Here is a 19,301-nt window from a genome sequence, read left to right as displayed (position 1 = left end):
AGCCCCAGAAGCACAAGGTGGCCGCTGCTGCCACCGCCACGATGTCATCAGGCCCGTTGGCCCTTTAGCCCCGCCCACTTTGTGGCCCCTCCCCTTCTGTGCCTTGGCCCCGCCCCTGAACGACCATGGCTTGCCCCCCCCTAGTTTTGATCCTGGCTACGCCCCTGCTTCTAAGGTCCCCACTAAGCTGTTGGGGATTGCCATTGGAATGGTGTGCATGCACAGCATCATGTGATTGATTATGCAGGGTGGGGCTTACCTGGATCTCCCCCATATTTTATTCAAGTTGGCACCACTGATATCCTGTATATCATGGGATAGGTCTGTCCGTACAGCATAGAATCCTAGAAATGTAAAGTTGGAAGGGACCCTGAGAATCACCCCTGCAATGCTGTCCCATCCGAGGATCAACCTTGACGTTATCAGCACCATAATCTCAGAGTTGCGAGTTCGGGTCCCACTTTGGGCAAAAGACTCCTTGCATTGCAGCAGGTTGGACTAGACGGCCCTCGTAGTCCCTTCCGACTGTACAATCCTTTGGTGTGTGTGTGTGTTAGATGTGTGTTGTCCCTTAAACTCTCCTCACCTAGATCAGAAGAAACGGTTCAGCTCAGGCCTAGGGAAAGCTTGCCCACGCTTGACTCCCTCTTCGTATCGCTTTCTTATTATGGGGCAAAGCCGATCGCGTTCAAAACACAAAAGCACAGATGGTCCTACGGCAAACAGCATCCTTGCCACCTGCGAGGGAGGGAAGGAAGGAAACGAAAAGGGCTGGGGCGGGGGGAGGTGGAGGGAGGAGAGCCCACGCGCCCCAGCCTGAGATTTAAAAGCATTTAATCCCTCAAGAACGGATTAAGAATAAAATATAATAATAATAATGCGATACTGAGGCACAGAGCATCCATTCACCCACCGACTACGACGACGAGGAGGAGGAGACGCGAGAGGAAGGAGGCGGGAGCTGCGCGCTTAGCGCCCCCTTGAAGGTCGTTTGGCATCTTCCATTCATTCCGTCTAGCGCTTCGCCACGCCGCCTCAGAAACAATCGCTTGGCTTTAAAAATTAAATTAAATTTTAAAAAGGAGACAAATTTTCTTCCTCTGAGCTCCCAAACGTCACCCCTTCTTTGCAGCAGCTCGAAAAAGATTCCGAGAGCGACCAAGGGAGAGCCAGATCTTCTAACAAAGGAGAGACCCCCTCCCCCGAAGGCGGGGCGCGGGAGAAACACCTCAGCTTGGGCTTCTTTTTTTCGTGAAGACGGAGGAAAAAAAAGAGGGATCGGCTGCATTAACAGGTACGGAGTTTGGGGAGGGGGTGGCAAAGAGATAGCCTCGTGTCCTCCCTCCCTCCCTCATCTCAGCCATTCACCCTCGGAAGGACACATGGCCGGGGACAGGAGACAGCAGCTTTCTAGCTGGCGCATGTTGGGCGTAGGTGCTTGGCCAAAGAGGTCGGGAGCTCCTGCACGCCTGAGGGAAAGGCTCGAGGAAATGGCGAGAAGAGGCGCCTCGCCGCGGCCCGGGAGCCGCGTGTCGTAGCCGCATGGCTAGGGGCCCCCAGCTGCTTCTTGTCGGGTCTGCTCGTGAGGAGACCCTTACCCCAGCCAGCCCCCTTTCTTCCCGCCTTCGGTTCTCGGGCTGGCAAGCATTCTTCTCCCGGGCAAGTAGCGGTTGCGAAAAAGACCCGCACGTTTTGATCTCTCTTTTCTTTCTCCATTGTGGGTGGAGGAAAAAGGCGCGTAGGAAGCGAATGCGTGTGACTCATGCGCCGCACTTATTTCCACCTCAGAGAGATATATATATAAAATATACAGTATATATACACCACACACATGCTAAATGAGACCCTAATGAAACAGTTTTAGCAGACATAGGTCACTGTTCAGGCTGAGGCGCAAACCATGTTACTAGAATGTAGTCCTAATAAAAAGAAGCGGGCTTGCTCCTCCAATATATAAACGGATTTGACGGCTGGCAACCTTGACATGGGGAAAGAAGGGGAGCGAGCAGGGAGAGTGAAATTCGCCTTTGTCCTCCTCACTTTACAAAAAGGTTCCACCTGAAATGGTCCCTTCCTTTCTTCCAGAAGCCCCTCCCCCAGTTTATTTCTATTTTAACAAATGGAATTGGGTTTCTGAATTGCTGGCAAGCTAAAGCTGATACTCTTGAAAGCCAAAAATAGGGAATGTTGGTGGACCGAAACCAAAAGAGAGAGATTTTAAATGACATGAGGGAATTTTTTGAATGGAACATATTGTCACTGATCTTTCTCTTTTTTTTAAGGCAGTTGACTTTTCAGCTGCTTAGGTACATTTGCCGTGGGTGTATTTATTAATGCTTCGCTGCATTGGTCCTTTTCACCACAAAAAGACTTTGTCCCAACCTTGCTTGTGGCCCACTCAGGTCTAAATTATGCATGCCATGAATAAAGAGGTTATTGCTGTCACAGGAAATTCAAATTTGCCTTCTTCTTTTTTAGAACCAGTAGTTTCACCCCACTCCACTCCACCCCACTCCACTCCACCCCTTTAAAGCTCCACTGGAACATTTTTGTGCCTTTTTCTTTTTAAGATAACAATCATCTGTGCAAAATTAAAATGCTGCTACCGGTACTCTGCTCAGACTGATTCTGTAGGGCTCTGCTGGGTATTCAAGAGGGATGCTACAGATTACTTTTGAATTAATTATCAATTTCTTATGTCACTTGGCTGTATTGTAGTCCTTGTGCACCGCTTGGAGACTGGAAGTTAAGCGGTTTATAATTTTATCAAATAAATAACCGCTTCACTGGGGAGTACAAGGTTATGCTAGGAATGCAGGCCTGGTTCCAGACTGAATCTGTATAGAGCTGGCATCTTTTCCAAGTCTTGGTTTCTCTCCTAGAGAGCCTTTTTCTCTGTTCTGTTCTTTTCTCTCTCTCTCCTGTGGTTAGCGCCTTTGCTCTTTTTATCACACACCACCAGTGTCCTTTCTGCCATAAGCCATTTGTTCACAAAGCAGAGTTATCATACAACCTGTTGCTATCACTGATTGCCTTCATGGGCAATACAGAAATACTGGGTGATGTCCAATGAATTCCTAGAGTAGGTCCATTGATTACAGTGGGTCTGCTTTGAGTGTGACTAAACACTGTGTAGTGCCCCTTATAATCACCACACTCATTAGTATTATTAGCTTAAATTCAAGACAGAGTTAAACTTACTGAAATGCACTGAAATCGGTGAAGTTAAGTAAGTCCCGATTCTGTGTTGGATTTAGGCTATTAATATTATGATTATTGGCATCCTTGTCTTCAGCCTGCTTAAACATGTTAGAGTATCATTTGATTATCCTGCCTCCCACTGGTCTCCTTCTGCTCCTTTTATAGACATTTTAGTCAGGCCTCTTTTATCCATGAAAATAGTTGCATCTTTTATGGAGGTTTTCACCTTTCCCTGCCTGATTTCATTTCAAAAAGAATGCTGAATTTATCATTTATACCGTATTTATTCATGTGGTGCAGTGGTTAGAGAGTGTTGGACTGTGACCGGCGAGACCAGGGCTCAAATCCCGGAACAGCCCCTGCGCCTGCAGATGTAGCAAGCCGGGCTTACCAGATTCTGAAATACCTTCTAAAGATCACCCCCACCACCTGCAACACGATGAAACCCAGAGTCTAAAGTTACCTAAGTGCTCCATTTCTCATATCTATCCTGCCTGAAGATCTTTGGTGAAAGAAAGGCAAGGTATAAATATAATAAAATGCTCTTAAAGATGTCCCATTGGACTCTTTGGGAGAGGGGCTTAGCCACTAAACTTTACATCAGCTTGCAAACTGAACTTTGATAATGAAGTAGTGGGTGGGAAATGGCTGTTCAGTTGAAATCCACCACCAGAAAACCACCAACATGCTTTTCTTAGAACGGAAGAGTAATTTCCATAACGCTACTTGTGCCACATAGTTTATCTCATCTATTTAAACAACAACAACAAAGATGTGTACATACAGAGAAGAACATGCCAATCCACAATGTAGCTCTCAACTCTCCTCCATCCCACAACATGATTTCTGCCTTCCCCCACTACATTGTTGGGATCAGAGATAAGAATGGTGAGGATGTCTTAATATCCTCTTTTTGCTATCGTTTTCTCTCGCTCTTAATAGTTCAGGCCTAAATGAATGTGGGCTTTAAACCACAAATTGGGCAAGAAAAAAGATATTTAAAGCACTCTTCAGTTGACTCTATGCTGTATAAATAGCCCTTCAGTCCATATATTTAATGTTCTGAATCAAAGAATGAATAGAATTTAGGAGGCCGATGAGCTAGAGGTGCTTGCGGTCTAAAGCCCTGGCATTATGGAATAATTTTAATATCCTACATGATGATCTTAATAATGCATTTTAAGAGACTTGAATGAAACACTGTTTGGGTAGCTAACCTTCTTTACAGTAGCTCTTCTCAAGCCTGAATTAGCTTTACATTTTGAGGTGATGTGGTGAGGGTTTTATATTTGCTTACTGTATGTGTTTTAAATGTTTTGGTATTTTTTAAAAAAAGATATTTATATTTTTGTCAGCTACCACATGCAAATCATTGCTGGCTAGTTGGTAGAATGCTCCTTTTAGAATAAAATAATAATAAAATATGTCCATTTTGCAAAAAACGAGAACAGGCTCAGAGAAATCGCATGTGAGCTGATAAAGAGGATGTTAATGAACATGAATATATATATAATATTCAGTACACTTCCAGCAAAGTGCAGAATTAATTGCTTTTTACTATGTCTGTTCTGCATTTGTGATCTCTCCACCCCATGCCTGCACCTGCCCTCCCCCTTCTATTTTAAATGTTTGGCTGTAATTCTGTAGCCAGTTTCCTGGGTGTAAAGCCTGCTAAACTCAGTTGGACTACTTCTGAGTAGTCATGCATAGGACTGCACTGTTAGTGGTGTGTTGATTTGATATAGCACAGCAATTTGTTTTAGTTTGTAGCTGCATGCTGGCATGTGTAATCACAGTGGTTTCTCATGGTTATGCTGAGTTATCAGCACAGGGATGAATTTAGGAACACAGGTCTCAGAGGGCACCTCTCATGGGCTGGCTACTCATCTCTCCAGTCAACAAGCAAAGCAAATAGTTCACCTTTACTGTTGACAAGCGAGCAGTGTGACATTTATGTTTGTTTGTGTTTGTTTAATTTGTGGGGAACTTTACGCCACCACTGCTCATTCAATGACGTACATATGACTGTGAGTGATTGTGATCCAGACTCATGCATGCAGATTTATAGTCTTCTATGGCAAGCATGCTCTATGCATCAAAGTTATTAAATCTCTGCACATACAATAAAAAAACAAGGTATTCAGAAATGGAGCAAATATATGCAGGGAGCACTACTGATGATTCTTGTTCCTGATCCTTGGTTGACAGCTCCATGCCTGGTTGGGTACGCTGAAGACCCTGTCCCACCAGCAGGCAAACCCTTCTCATCCTTGCTTTTTCCTTGAGCTGCAAATTGGTGCTGGGGACAAGATGGACAAACAGTCACAGAAGACTGTTCCTTGCAGGAGTACAACTTCATGGTTCAGTATGGAGTTGGGCTTGGTGTTAGCCATAGCTGTCAAGTTCTCCCTTTTTTTAAGGGAAATTCCCTTATGCTGAATAGGCTTCCTCGCGAGAAAAGGGAAAACTTGACAGCTATGGTGTTAGCACAGAGTGCTTAATAAGCACACCAAAAGCTGCTTCTGTGTTTGGCTGACAGAGAAGGGATTTTTCCCAGAGGTTAGAAAAATTAGCAACATCATATATTTTTCAGTTCAATCTGTCCCTTTCCCAAGCCTGGCTAAGAGAAGTTTCAAAGGAGAACGATGAGCTTGAATTGATTTGCATTTTCTCCCCTTGGTGGTGCATGTGATTTGCCCAAAGCTAAATGCAGTGAGAGCAGTCAGATTAGAGTTTAATGATTCCTGATCTATTTATCAACCTGGTAGCAGGAAACCAGTTTCTGAACATGTGCAGTATGGTTTGTTGGAACTCTCTTTTTTTAACAGTTGAATAGAACGTTCTGTTTATGTCTCCAAATGGAGCGTGTGTGTTGCCGGGGGGTGGGTGGGAGAAGTAGGGTTGCAGTAGCAGGCCAGGCCTTTGACTTTTACACATTCAATATACCCTATCTGTGTGAAATGAAAGCCCACACCTATCAGAAAATTCTCTTTTCTGTTTCGCAAACTTTTTCAAACTTAGAAAACATGCCCTTTCTGCATATATGCAGTATGGCTAATAGGTGGTTCATCAGTGGCAGTGTTCAAAATTAGCCAGGCATATTTTGCACCCTGCTATCGGTCACTTGGAACCAAGGGAAGCTGCCTGGGCACCAGGATGGCACCTGACATCTCCACCATCTGGAAGTGCATGCCTGGTGATCTTTGGAACTCAACTGTTTTTACACAATAATACCACATCCTGTAGAATTTCTATCCGTTGTATGTTATGTGCACAATCAGAATGAATTTCATGAACCAATATGCTTTTTCTGTGCAGCAAGCAGGAGCAAGCAGTAAACAATGCTATAGTTAATTGCTATAGCTTGTCTTCATTTACCCCACCCCACTGTCCTGCTCATAGTTGCAAAGAATATTCCTACATTATGAATGGTCTGTGTCACCATAAGAAAAAGAGGTCGGAACAGGCCAATAGATATTTGACAGGCCCTGGATCAAGTGGCTTTTCTTATTTAAGTTCTCAAAAGTTCTTAGCCCAGCTGAAGGTTGTCATATGAACTAGCCAGATGTTTTACTGATAATCAATCACAGGCAGCCCATCATTTGAAAAATAAGACTTTAGAGCCGTCTTGCCCCAAAATTCCATTTTGGCAACTGTAACCTTGGTTTATGGAGCCATTTGGCGCCTAGCGGCACTGTGGTCTAAACCACTGAGCCTAGGGCTTGCCGATCGGAAGGTTGGCAGTTCGAATCCCCGTGACGGGGTGAGCTCCCGTTGCTCGGTCCTAGTTCCTGCCAACCTAGCAGTTCGAAAGCAGGTCAAAGTGCAAGTAGATAAATAGGTACCTCTCTGGCAGGAAGGTAAAATGGTATTTCCGTGCGCTGCTCTGGTTTCGCCAGAGGCGGCTTAGTAATGCTGGCCACATAGCCCAGAAAAACTCTGCAGACAAACATTGGCTCCCTCGGCCAGTAAAGCGAGATGAGCGCCGCAACTCCAGAGTCGTTTGTGAGTGGACTTAACTGTTAGGGGTCCTTTACCCTTTTTACCTTATATCTCTTGAGTTTCTAACAATGATCAGTAGCATAATAATGGAAGCATTAATATGCCTAATTTAGGGTTGCCATATTTCAATATTTCAAATTCGGACACAAAACTTGTTGAACTTTTTTTGGGGGGGGGGCAAAGTTGTTGAGACTCTTCCCCCTCATCCATACTTCTCCAATGGCAATTAGAGCATGTTCAAGGCAGTGTTAGAAACTCATCTATATAACCTAATCATTTATATATCTGAGGAAGAAGCCTACAAAGAAATAGAAGTGCAGAAAGGGTCAGTGCTGGATTTATTTCTGAATGTTTGCTATTTCCTCAGTGAATCTTTATTTCCCTTAAAGAAAAGGATAGTATTATCCCCTCAGAGCAGAAGTACTTAGATGGTTAAACTTTGTAATAAGCTTTCACTTACTTACATCAATGTTATGAGATCACAACCCATTTGAAGACTTCCCTCCTTTTCTTTCTTTTTAAAAAGCGGGTTATATTTAACATTCCTTATCGAGCCTGCCTTTTACATTCAATGTTTTACAAGCAATTGTGCTTTTTAAAAATCTCTTTCCTGTTGCTGAACTTTATCTTCTAGAAATTATCACCTGTGATAACTTCCTTCCTTTCTAGTTCTTGGCATGTGTTTTGTTTGAAAGGGCCAGTTTTTAGAGTTGCTGTGGAACTTAATAACTTATGCCAATAATTCTCTAGTCAGTCTTCCTGGTCCTCGTCCTCTTCTTTTCAAAGGTGAGGCTAGGGAGAGGAGGGAACACAAAAGATATCACATGGCAGTCTTTACATAAAGGAAGCAGTTTATGTGTAACTAGAGCTCTAGGTCTGAAGGCATCACTTAGGCACATAAATGAGCCTCTAGCAAGATCAGCCTGCCTATGAACAGAAAGAGGAATCCAATTTCAGACTGTAAGCAAATTGTTGACTTCTATGGCTGAAGCTAGTACCCTCTAAAGCCCAGCTTTAAAATCTACCTGAACTCAGGTGGAAACAGTCCAAAGGAATGGAGGCTGAAAGTCTTTTTTTTAAAAAAAGAAAGTAATTTTAAGAGACCCCATAAGGGTCAGTGTTAGAGTGCTGCCTGGACTAGGACCTGTGAGACCAGGGTTCGAATCCCCACACTGCCATGAAGCTCACAGGGTGACCTTGGGCCAATCACTGTCTCCCAGCCTAACTTACTTCATAGAGTTGTGGGAATAAAATGAGGAGAGAACCACATACACCACTTTGAGCCTCTTGGAGAAAAGGTGGAATATAAATTTCTGTCCTTACACTTTTAATAGCCTTATAAATCAGTTTTTTTCTCATCACATTTCCCACAGCCAGACAAAGATAAGATGAACATTTAATAAGTGATGCTCGCTAATAGTATTATCACTAATTAGTTCAATGGCACGTTTTAACTGTACAATAGTTGCTGCCGTCATTATTACCACTACTTCTTTCTTTCTTTTTTGCCAATCAGTCGTAGCTGAGTAAGATTGTCTTCCATAATCACGCTTTTAACAGTGACTCCGTACGTGACTGTGGAGGCCAATTCTGGATCCACACGTCCTTCTACAGTGGAGACATAGGTTTCTGGGTGGGAGTTGACCACAGTGAGGATTTTCCAAGCATGCTTTCCTCTTAGCCCGTTTCTCCCTTTCATCCTGAGTTTGTGCTTCTCCAAAGTTCATGATGCCTTTGGTCGAGGCGGTTATCCAACTGGAGCTCTCACAGGCCAGTGATTCTCAGTTGTCAGTGTTTTATGCTACATACTGAATTTATTAGCTACTTTCTCCAGGTTTGATGTACTTTTAAAACATGGTTTTAAAAATGAGCAGCTGGTACTGCTTTAGAAATGGCAACAAAATTATAATTTTAAAGGATACTGTACTTGTATAAACAAGATTTTCCCTTCCCTATGAAATAACATTCCATTGGGAGGCCAAAATGTCTAGGGCAGGTGGCAGGCTTCAATCATGTCCCAGCTTCATTATCTGGAAATTATAAGTAGGTAGCCATGTTGGTCTGTCGTGGTCAAAATAAAATAAAAATATTCCTTCCAGTAGCACCTTAGAGACCAACTAAGTTTGTCATTGGTATGAGCTTTCGTGTGCTTGCACACTTCTTCAGATGCACTGAAACAGATGTCACCAGACCCTGGTGAGTTGCAGTCCACTTATGACAGTCATTGGAACGATCCTTTGATACAGATCCTCTCTTCTGCGGATCTGCATGGATCAGCTAAGAGGTGACTGTGTGTTTGTAGGAGGGGGAGTGGCCACACCCATTTCTGACATGTGGCCACCAGATGTTTGGCCAAGGATTAATGTGGCCCTTAGGCCAAATAAGGTTAGCCACCCCTGCTTTACACTGTTGATAGGATTTTTAATCTCCTTACCTTCTCCCTGCATAATTGTCTTCTTTTTAAAGGATTATTCACATAGTATCTTTGTCCATGCTAATATGCAGCCTGTCACCACTCCAGGTAACTAGTTTGTAGAGTAAATGGTGACCCTGCACTATCGGCATTAAACAGCAGGTGCAGTCCAGGAAAAATGCATGATGGTGTTACATGTGCAACTGCATCCAGAGGAACTGCATTCATTGTATTGGGACTGGAGAGACATGGGTTAAAATTCCCACACAGCTATAAATCTTACCAGGTGGCCTTGAAACAGTCTCTTATCTCTCAACTGAAGAGAGTTATTTTGAGGAGGAGATGTGGGAGAGAAGCGTGGCAGCTGCCACAAAAAGGGCATGGTGTAAATGTAATTATTAAATTAGTTGTTAAGAGTGCAAGCATTAATAAAGTTTTTTTCACCTCATATAACCTGCAATAATATTTAATTTCATAATTTTGCATTTTTCTCAAAGTATGTACACACATTGGAGTAGAACGCTTTGCTTGCCGAATGACAACCTTGATTATATGTTGTGCAAAATTAAATACATCTAGATGGGGAGGAAGAATCTCTCTTAATCTTCCCCAAAGTTCTCAGACTGCTGTTTGTCTGTCAACAATTATATACTGATGGTAGAAATATACAAATGCCATATAGAGCATTCAGATCACCAATCCTAGAGAAAGTCCTAGCACCAAGGTGTGTGTGTGTGAGAGAGAGAGACACTTGAGAGGTTATTGTTCATTCTCTTATTCTGACTTTGAATTTTTCTCTTTTCTTTCCTTTCTGCAGGTTTTCAGGCTCACATTACAGGTGCTACTGATCTCTAAAGACCAGGCAGGCTTCAGAATAAGTTCACTAAATCAAGATGCCTTTCAAAGCAGGCCTAGAATTAACCGAGATGCAGAATATGACAGTTCCTGAGGATGATAACATCAGCAACGACTCCAATGATTTCACAGAAGTAGAAAATGGCCAGATGAATAGGTGAGTAGTTTTCCACTGGCCCAGATTTACCGTGTGAAAACACGTTGCTTAAAAACAGTGTTTCTGACTTGAAACACAGCTCATGAATGATTCATTACTGAGTCATGTTCCATTTGAGAATGTGATTTGAATTTCATACCCAGCCTCTGTTGGGCATTGGCAGTAAAAACATAGTGTACTAATTTTTTCAACCTTTAAATGTTGGCATATTTAATACAAATGTATAGTGTGCTGTGTAACCAACCAACCCCACAACTCAGCCTGGTCATTAAAAGCACAGCACAAAGTAAAAAGAAAAAGAAGAAGCAACAACATTTAACATTTGGGATTAGCATTACACACAATCTTATATGTTTCTGGGTCTTTGTCTACTTTTCGGTCGCCAAAATAGTGGCTAAATTGGTTCCAAACTGAAAGACGGTTCAGATAATCCAATTTTCTTAGGTTTGGAGCATAATGTAAAAGAGTAAACTTCCCTGTTGTGCAGGATTCTTCATTAATTTGGTTTACATTGAGATTTGTGCATCTTCAAGCAAGATTATTTGTTATTATTATTGCATATTGCACCAAGCACCTGTTTTTCTGCTGCTGAACTTGATGCAGCATGATGCATTCTTAAATAAATGAGCTTGAAAGTTCAAAAATCTCATGAAGGCCAACTTGGTGGAAGAATGCTAGATCAAGGATAACCCACCTGCTTTTGACAGTACATTGCACCATCTCCTGTTCTAAAGCAAAATTACTTGAACCCAAGTTACCTAAAGAACCTCCTGTCTTGGTATGTGCCTACCTGTACATTAAAAACTTCAGTAGAGCCTCCCCCCGCCATCATTTTAGGTGTGGTGAGTAGTTACCATGGAGAGGACCCTCTTACTTGTAGAGTGCTCTCCCCAGAGATGTTTGCCTGACTCCTATTTTATTGCCCTTTTAGTGCCAGCCAGGCAAATACGCTTCTAAGTTTCCCAAGCTTTTTTTGATACAGTTTCAATCCTACTGCCTGTTTGATGCTGTCTTTGTAACGTTGTGGCCTTTAGCTTAATTGCGGATGCATATTTTGTATGTACATTTTAATTGTTCTAGTATTCCATGCTACAGATAAGACTGAACCCTAACCCTACCACTGCCAAAGAAAAGAAGCTCAGCTCATAGAAAACTAGCATATAAGAAAAAAAAGGTTATAGACCAGGCTTCTCTTAGCTGGGCTAGTTTTGTTTTCTTTGCACTGTATATCCTGTGTGTGTGTTTACATATACAGACATACACAAAGGGTAGAGCATTCAGCATGTATTTCTCCACCTGCATTCTGAAGTGATACACTCCCAGGAGGTCTTGAGCTGTTCATTATGTTTGAGGCAAGCAGACTAAGAGCTAAATAGGTCAAATCCTTCTCAGGTCCATTTTGAGTCAGGATAAAAGCTCTGTTTTCAATATACGCACATATGTTTTCACCATGCCTTGCTGTTTTAATGGCTTGATTAGCTGTTGCAAATGTTGTTAGCTTATTCTAGCAAATAAGAAAGAAAGAAAAGCTTTGCTGACTGTTGTAACCTCAGATCACAAATGTGCACCTAATAAAAGCTGTGTGATTGCAGAACCTTTGCTAAATTCCTTTAGAGGGAGAAGTGTAGAATAAGAAATCAAAATGTATCAAATTTTATGAAATGCCGTGTTTTAGCAATCCGAAGAATGCAATATTTTAAACTAATGTTTTCATTAGTTCAAGTTGCTTGTTCATATATTTTCTGGCCCTAATCCAGCAAAAGTTTGTTATAACTGAAGCTGCAATCCTATGTACACTTCCCTGGGAGTAAGGCTGATTAAACACAGTGGCCTGATTGCTTCTGAGTAGCTATGTACAGGAACATAACTTCACTGTGCAATCCTAAAGACTGTTTGATGAAGGAATAACCCTGTAAGTTTTATTGAAACTAATGGAAGAAGTTAGCTGTGACTAATTAAAACTCCATTGTTTTCAGATTTATTTGCATGGAGGCCATGGCATTTAATATGAGCCAGTTAAACTTGTCACACATACATGTCTACTTAGAGATAAGTCCTGCTGAGTTTAGTGCACATAGAATTGCAGCCTTTAAGTCCCACTAATTTCAGTAGAGCAGAGAAACGTGTGCTTCAGAGTCTTCCACTGAAATAAATGGAGCTTATATGTCCTTGCTTTTGGTTTTTCTGTTCTCAAGGACCGGATCCAGATTTGACCATGCATAGAGTAGATCCATAAAATCAATGAGACTTGAGTTAGTAAATCCCATGTACTTACCGTGTTTCTCCTAAAATAAGACACGTCTTATATTTATTTTTCCTCCAAAAAAAACACACCACGGCTTATTTTCAGGGGATGTCTTATTTTATTTTTTATTAAGTATGGTACAACAACTGGGCTGGTATCCTTACAGAGCTTTCACAGTCAGAGTTTTGCAACTGCGGCTCTTGCTGAGTCCTTCAGCATGGCAGAGCCTATCAGGTGCGAGTTATATGGGCTGGGGAGGAGGCTTACCAGCTGACCTCCCCACCCCGACCCTGGGATCATGAGTTTGTGCAGACTGCCTTTTCACCACAAAGCGGCCAAACCTCTAGGGTTAAAGGGCAGAGCTTTCGGGCTGCTGAACCAGCCTCCCGAGCTGGCTTGAGACTGCTCTGAAACGGAGTGCGCGTTGCATGCACCTCAAATAGAGCCTGCCTGATGCTCAGTCAACAACCGGTGGAGGGGCGCCTTAAATAGCTGCTAAACTGCTGTGAGTCTGGAGCTCTGAATCGGAGCTGCCAGAGATCTCTCATTGGCAGCGTACCAGGAGGTCCCGGCTTTGGTTATTATGAGTGCATATTTATTTACATGTAAATGAAAAAGCAAACAATCCCCAGCCTTCGGACTTCGGTTGGCATTTCTCTTTTGCTTTAAACGCAGTAGCTGGGAGCGTGATAGCTGAGAGTGAGTTGGGAGCCAGGAAATCGTCACTTCAGAGCTCTCTGAAGTCGGGGCTTGGTGCGGCGCGCGCCGCTGCCCTTGCCGGCTCCCGCGGGGCCAGGGCGCGGCGCGGTGCGGCGCTGCGACTTTCGCCGGGTCCCACTAGGTCGGGGCTTGGCACAGCGTGTGCCGCTGCCCTTGCCGGCACCCGCTGGGTCGGGACGCTGCGACTTTCGCCGGGTCCCGCTAGGTCGGGGCTTGGCACAGCGCGTGCCACTGCCCTTGCCGGCTCCCGCTGGGTCGGGGCTCGGCGCGGCGCGCACTGTGACTCTCGCCAGGTCCCGCTAGGTCGGGGCTCGGCACAGCGCATCCTGCAGCTTTTGCCGGCTCCCGCTCGGGCTGAGCTCCACGTGGCGGTTCCGGCAAGGACAGGCATCTTCCTTTTACTCTTCGTTACAGAACCACCATCCAGACCTGCTCCCACCACTACCCCGGTATGGCTTATTTTGGGGGTATGTCTTATATTTTGTTGCTTCAAGAAAATCGTGCCATGGCTTATTTTATAGGCACGTCTTATTTTGGGAGAAACACGGTAGCTGGATCAAACGCCAAATATGTATGGCATGAGCAACATAAATCCTGGTGGCAAGCACCCTAACATATAATACTTTTATACTGAATATATTTCTGTATAGATAAATTTTAAAAATAATGAAAAACAAGATTTACAGTGCAGTCCACAAATGTATTTTTAATGCCTATAACTGGATCACACTGAAACCCCATCTCATCCAGCATTTGATTTCCAGCTGTAGCTAGCATTGGTTCACAAGCACAATGAATTGCATTAGCAAGCAGGCGAAGCTGGAGTTCATGGCCTATCCTGAGGGTTTTTTCCGTCCATGTTTGCCCTCCTTATGGTCTTCTTGCAAGCATCTGGCTGGCCACACTGGTGAAACAGTATGCTGGACTTGGTAGACCTTTGGTAATGCCACCTTTGAAAATGGAGGCTTTGTCCAGCTATATGGCTAATGGCATTCAGTAGAGCTGTCCTCTGTAAATTAGTGTAAAAGCAGTGGTGCCCTCAGGGTAGGACCTTGGGGCAGATGCCTAGGGTGTCATTCAGCAAATTGAGCAAGAAGACCCCCCAAAATGCCACTATTCAAAGAGAGAAGCCCCTGTAAGACAACTGAAGCCCAGCAGATTATTGTTTTAATGGTTTTAAAATCCCTCCAACAATCTAAACTAGTCTTCCTTCCTCATGGCAGTTTATAGGAGAGCTGAATATGGCTCTGTACATATGTACTTCCCAGACTTAATCATTCATGCCTATCCCTTTTTGTGTGTCTTTTCTTTCGTGTGTGTACCAACCCATGCCGTTATCTGTATGATTCATTTCCTTATGGCCCAACCTTCTTGTACAACTGGGTTCTAGGTAGTAGCTTAATTAAAACAATACACACCAACTCCATAACGGCTACAGCTCAATAATAGCACTAATATATGTTCCTCCTGTGTATGATGTAATGCTAAAGAAAATCCTGTTTGTTCTTTTTCAGTAAATTTATTTCAGACCGCGAGAGCAGAAGAAGCCTAACCAACAGCCACTTGGAAAAGAAGAAATGTGATGAATATGTAGGTTACCCTCCTTGCCCTCCTTGCATGAAGAGCCAACCTGATGCCCTCCAAAAGCTGTTGGACTACATCTCCCATAATCCCTGAGCACTGGCCATGCTATCTGGGGCTGTTGGGAGATGGAGTCTAGCAACATCTGGAGAGAACCATGTCTGCTACCCCTGTCCTACAGTTGCACACAGATCTCCTTTGCAAACAGATCTCCTTTGCTGTTTGTGGAACAGCTCACCCACATTTTATTTATTACATCGATATTCTCCTTTCTAAAGAGCTTAAGGCAGTGTGCTCAATTCTCCCCAACCTCAAATGTTACCCTCATAACAATCCTGTGAGGTAGGTTAACCTAAAAGATACTGACTGACGCCAGATCACCCAGTTAGCTTCATGTGGCTAAGTCAGGGCTTGAACCGGGGTCTTCATGTTCCTAGTCCCGACATTTTACTGCTACACCACACCGAACTCTTTTGAGTTCCACTGAAGTGAATGGTTAAGCTCCTTGGTAGAAGAGGTATCTGTAAGTACAGAGTTCTCTTGTCCTGGAGGAAGGATTGTGTGGGATGTCACCACCCATTTCTCCACTGGCAGGAAGTCAGACTTTCATGAGGGTATACCTGGTGGGCAGGGCAACCCCTTCACCAGCTCAGCTTCCTGCCAGCTCCACTGCACGTCATTCTTGTCGGCTGCTCCAGGCAGGAAACCATTTCGGAAGGAATTTTCCTTTGTCTTCATTTGTTTGTCTTTCCTAGATCCTCTTTCCTCTCCCCCATCTGCTCCTTTTTTGTTTCCTTCTGGCTCCATAGATCTCTCCTTTCCCTCCTCCCGGCATCTATTTTCTTTTGGCTTTTTGGGCCTACAGCCCTTGGAAGCCTCTGGACATCCTGGAGGGGGAGAGCTTTGGAAAGGGGTGAAACATGGCAAATGGGGCTTTGCGCAGGAGGAGGTCCCACGGGCCAAGGAGCAATCCCAGGGAGTAGGCAGTGCCTCCAAGGCCTTTCCTGAGTGTAGCCCCCCCCCCTTGAGAGTTTTCCCTTTTCTAGAAGAGTTCAGTTAGAACATCGTGCATGAATGGCAGATTCCTGGGGCCTCAGTGTGAAATTACAGGTGATATTCAGTCTATTTGATTTCAATGCATCTACTGAATGTATGACTTTGTTGGGTATCATCCTATGTTCTCTCTGTTACTTTTGTGGCTTTTCAATTATAATAATTCACCTCTTGCCACTGTACCCAAATGGGCAAATAATCAAATTATCTGACTCAAGGGAAAGGGTTGGGATGAGAAAGTATATTCAGAAAAAAGCATAGGATCCTTTTCAAATATGCTGCAAACCATAGGAAGTTTTTTTCCCCTTTTACTTCAACCTGTACAGATTCCAGGCACAACTTCATTGGGAATGTCTGTCTTCAATCTCAGCAATGCCATTATGGGCAGTGGAATATTAGGTCTTGCCTTTGCGTTGGCCAACACAGGAATCCTGCTCTTTACGTAAGTCATCAACATGCAAAAGGCCTTACTTAAATTTTCACTTTGACACAGACATGATCAATCAATGTTCATACTCCATTCATATGCTGTTTTAATAAATGAAATAAGCTATTAAAAACTAAGTGTGCAATTCACATACAACTTAAAAGGCAGCTGTTTAACATTCAGGCAGCCCAACACACTGGTGTCTAGTTTCTTCTTTTTCACCTTCAGATTTATTTCTGTAGGAGTAAGGCAGAGGATTGCATAGAATCCCAAGCAATGCCACTTTTCCCTTGTGCTAAAACAGGCACCCCCAAACTTCGGCCCTACAGATGTTTTGGACCACAATTCCTATCTTCCCCAACCACTGGCCCTGTTAGCTAGGGATCATGGGAGTTGTAGGCCAAAACATCTGGAGGGCCGCAGTTTGGGGATGCTTTCCCTTGTGCTAAAACATCTCTCAGAGAACAAATGCACTATTAAATGGCATTATTCTTATCTGATTTCTGGGGGTGATGTTCAACTAAGTTTTACTCAGAGCAGACCTATCAAAATTAATGGCCCTGACATGTTCATTAATTTCAATGAATTTACTCTTGAGTAAGCCACCCCAGTTACCTATCCTTAGGAAATTGTGTTTAGGTGATCATATATTAAAATCACAGCATTGAAAACTAGCACATTTCAGAGAAATAGTTCTTGTTCTGAGCCAGCAATATTATACCCCATAATAATATTTTGAATTAAAACATGTAGTAGGTTAGTGCAAAAATGCTTTAATGCTATGAACAACAGAGGCTTCAATTCCTAGCATACTTTCTTGAAAGCAAGTCCCATTGAATCCAGTGGGTTAGACCCAACCTGTAAGTGTTATTTGTGGAGGGTTGCCACTCTAGGTAGGAGTCTTGCTGATTCTGCTTCATGGAGGAAGCTCAATGGCCACTGCCGTGTCCCAGAGCAGCCACTGGAGGGAGGCACCAAGGAGGGGCCGGTCCAGTCCAGGGCGGGAGGCTGCGGAGCCCCCTCTGCGGGAGGTGAGCTCTGCGCCCCTGCAAGGTGGTGTGCGCCGTCCAGGCGCCACAATCCTCCGTCTCCACCCCTCAGCCGCCCGCTACTGCTGCCGTGGGGGGGGGGGCGCCGAAGGATTCTTGAATCACGGCGCTGGATACCCTTAAGATGTTACTGGGGGAAACCTTATAGCTGTTTTAAAATCTCCCAATAATGAATGCTTATTAGATGCATTTTGGCAGTCCATCCATAATGTTTGCCTTTGGTCATTGGTAGGTCCCAGCTCGTCATTTGAGTATTCTTATCTAGACCAAAATATATTTCCTCTATATAAGTTCCAGTATCTTAGCAGCATCTGAAGGAGCAAACCTGAAAAGTTTTAATTGCATATAGGAGTGAATTACTTAAGCTTTAAGTAAGACTTTAGGTGTTAGAAACACAGGTTCTTTCAATCTTCCAGAAGTGCCAAAGAGTGTAAAGGAACATTGCAGTAACTTCACAGTCTTTAAAAAAGAAACACCTTTGTGAAGCAGTTTTACAGCTTCCTTGAAAAAGATGTCTCTTGTAAACAAAACAGATTTTATAGATTAAAGATGAATCAGTGCCCACCCTCAAAAAACATAAAAATATTTTTCGCTCCAGAGACATGTTATATTTTTAAAATAAAATTTGATTTTAAAAAGTAGTTTAGAAGATCCTATTAATGTGAACATAGAGAGAAAACCAGACTGTAACTGAAATCCTGTGTATATTTTCTTGGGAATAAATCCTCTTGAATACAATGGGGGTTACTTCTGAGTAAATATACATATTGTGTGGGCAGGTTACAGAGAGAGGGTGCCTTGTGCAAGCCTTGTTGAAATGAATGCGAACCAGATTAAAATTAATAGTTTATTTCATGGGCAGGAGAGCTTCTACCTGAAATGCACCCTTTGCAATTACGTACATTGTTAAAAATAAATAAATTCCAGTACAGTACTGCACTGGAGAAATTCAAGAGAGGTCATATATGTGCTACTCAATACCCAGAGTCATTGTTGAGTATCTAATATTTGTTACAAAGGAACCACAAACTGCTTCACAGTCAAGGATAAATGTGCGTTAGGTTGTTTTTTTTTACACTGTAACCAAAATCTTTGTTTCCAAGGGAAGCTGTGGCTACATTGCAGTGTATCAAAAGCTGGGTTACTAGAGCTACAGGTGTTAGAATGAAGCTTTTTTTAAAAAAACTGAGCTGGGAACCTCAAGAATCTACCCAGAATATTCAAGGTGATTCACACATTTCCAGATCACATATGGAGTGAAAGAATGAATTGGGGTTTTTTTGGGGGGGGTAGTGGTGAGGTTAGTCAATGAGGTTGTCCAGAGATAGCAAAATATCCAGCCTTGGACCTGTTCAATAGAAAGAGGAACTATTTCCTGCCAACAACCTCCCCCCCCCCCCAGTTTTTGAAGGCAGCCAAGGAGATTCTTCAGGTGTGTTTTATGCTATGAAGATATGTAATGTTTGAGGCTATTTGAATGAGAGGAAAGGGAGAGTTTGTGTGAAAAAGGAGAGCAAAAAAGGAGGGAAGGGTCCTTCTTTGCCTTGTGTGCGCTCCCCCCCTTCTTTTCAGCCCCCAAGCTATACAAAAGCAAACGT

General features: G+C 43.3%; 1 protein-coding gene across 2 annotated transcripts in view; it reads left to right on the top strand.

Moving 5' to 3' along the window:
* The first annotated feature begins 897 nt into the window (after positions 1 to 897).
* The window catches only part of SLC38A1 (solute carrier family 38 member 1), a 44,183-nt gene continuing 25,779 nt past the window's right edge, over positions 898 to 19,301 (top strand). Inside the window, exons 1-4 of one of the 2 annotated variants that reach the window (XM_035128289.3) lie at positions 898 to 1,294; positions 10,434 to 10,628; positions 15,108 to 15,183; positions 16,554 to 16,669. In XM_035128289.3, the coding sequence (XP_034984180.1) occupies positions 10,510 to 10,628; positions 15,108 to 15,183; positions 16,554 to 16,669 (311 nt within the window). In that variant the 5' untranslated portion in view covers positions 898 to 1,294; positions 10,434 to 10,509. Of the gene's footprint in view, positions 1,295 to 3,995; positions 4,090 to 10,433; positions 10,629 to 15,107; positions 15,184 to 16,553; positions 16,670 to 19,301 lie in introns of those variants that run through there. The other variant, XM_088676836.1, reaches the window with a different exon arrangement.

This window comes from Zootoca vivipara, chromosome 9, assembly GCF_965207765.1.
Source record: "Zootoca vivipara chromosome 9, rZooViv2.hap1.1, whole genome shotgun sequence".
NCBI classification, from domain to species: Eukaryota; Metazoa; Chordata; class Lepidosauria; order Squamata; family Lacertidae; genus Zootoca; species Zootoca vivipara.
Note: the sequence above shows the minus strand (reverse complement) of the source record. Positions and strands in the feature narration are given on the sequence as shown.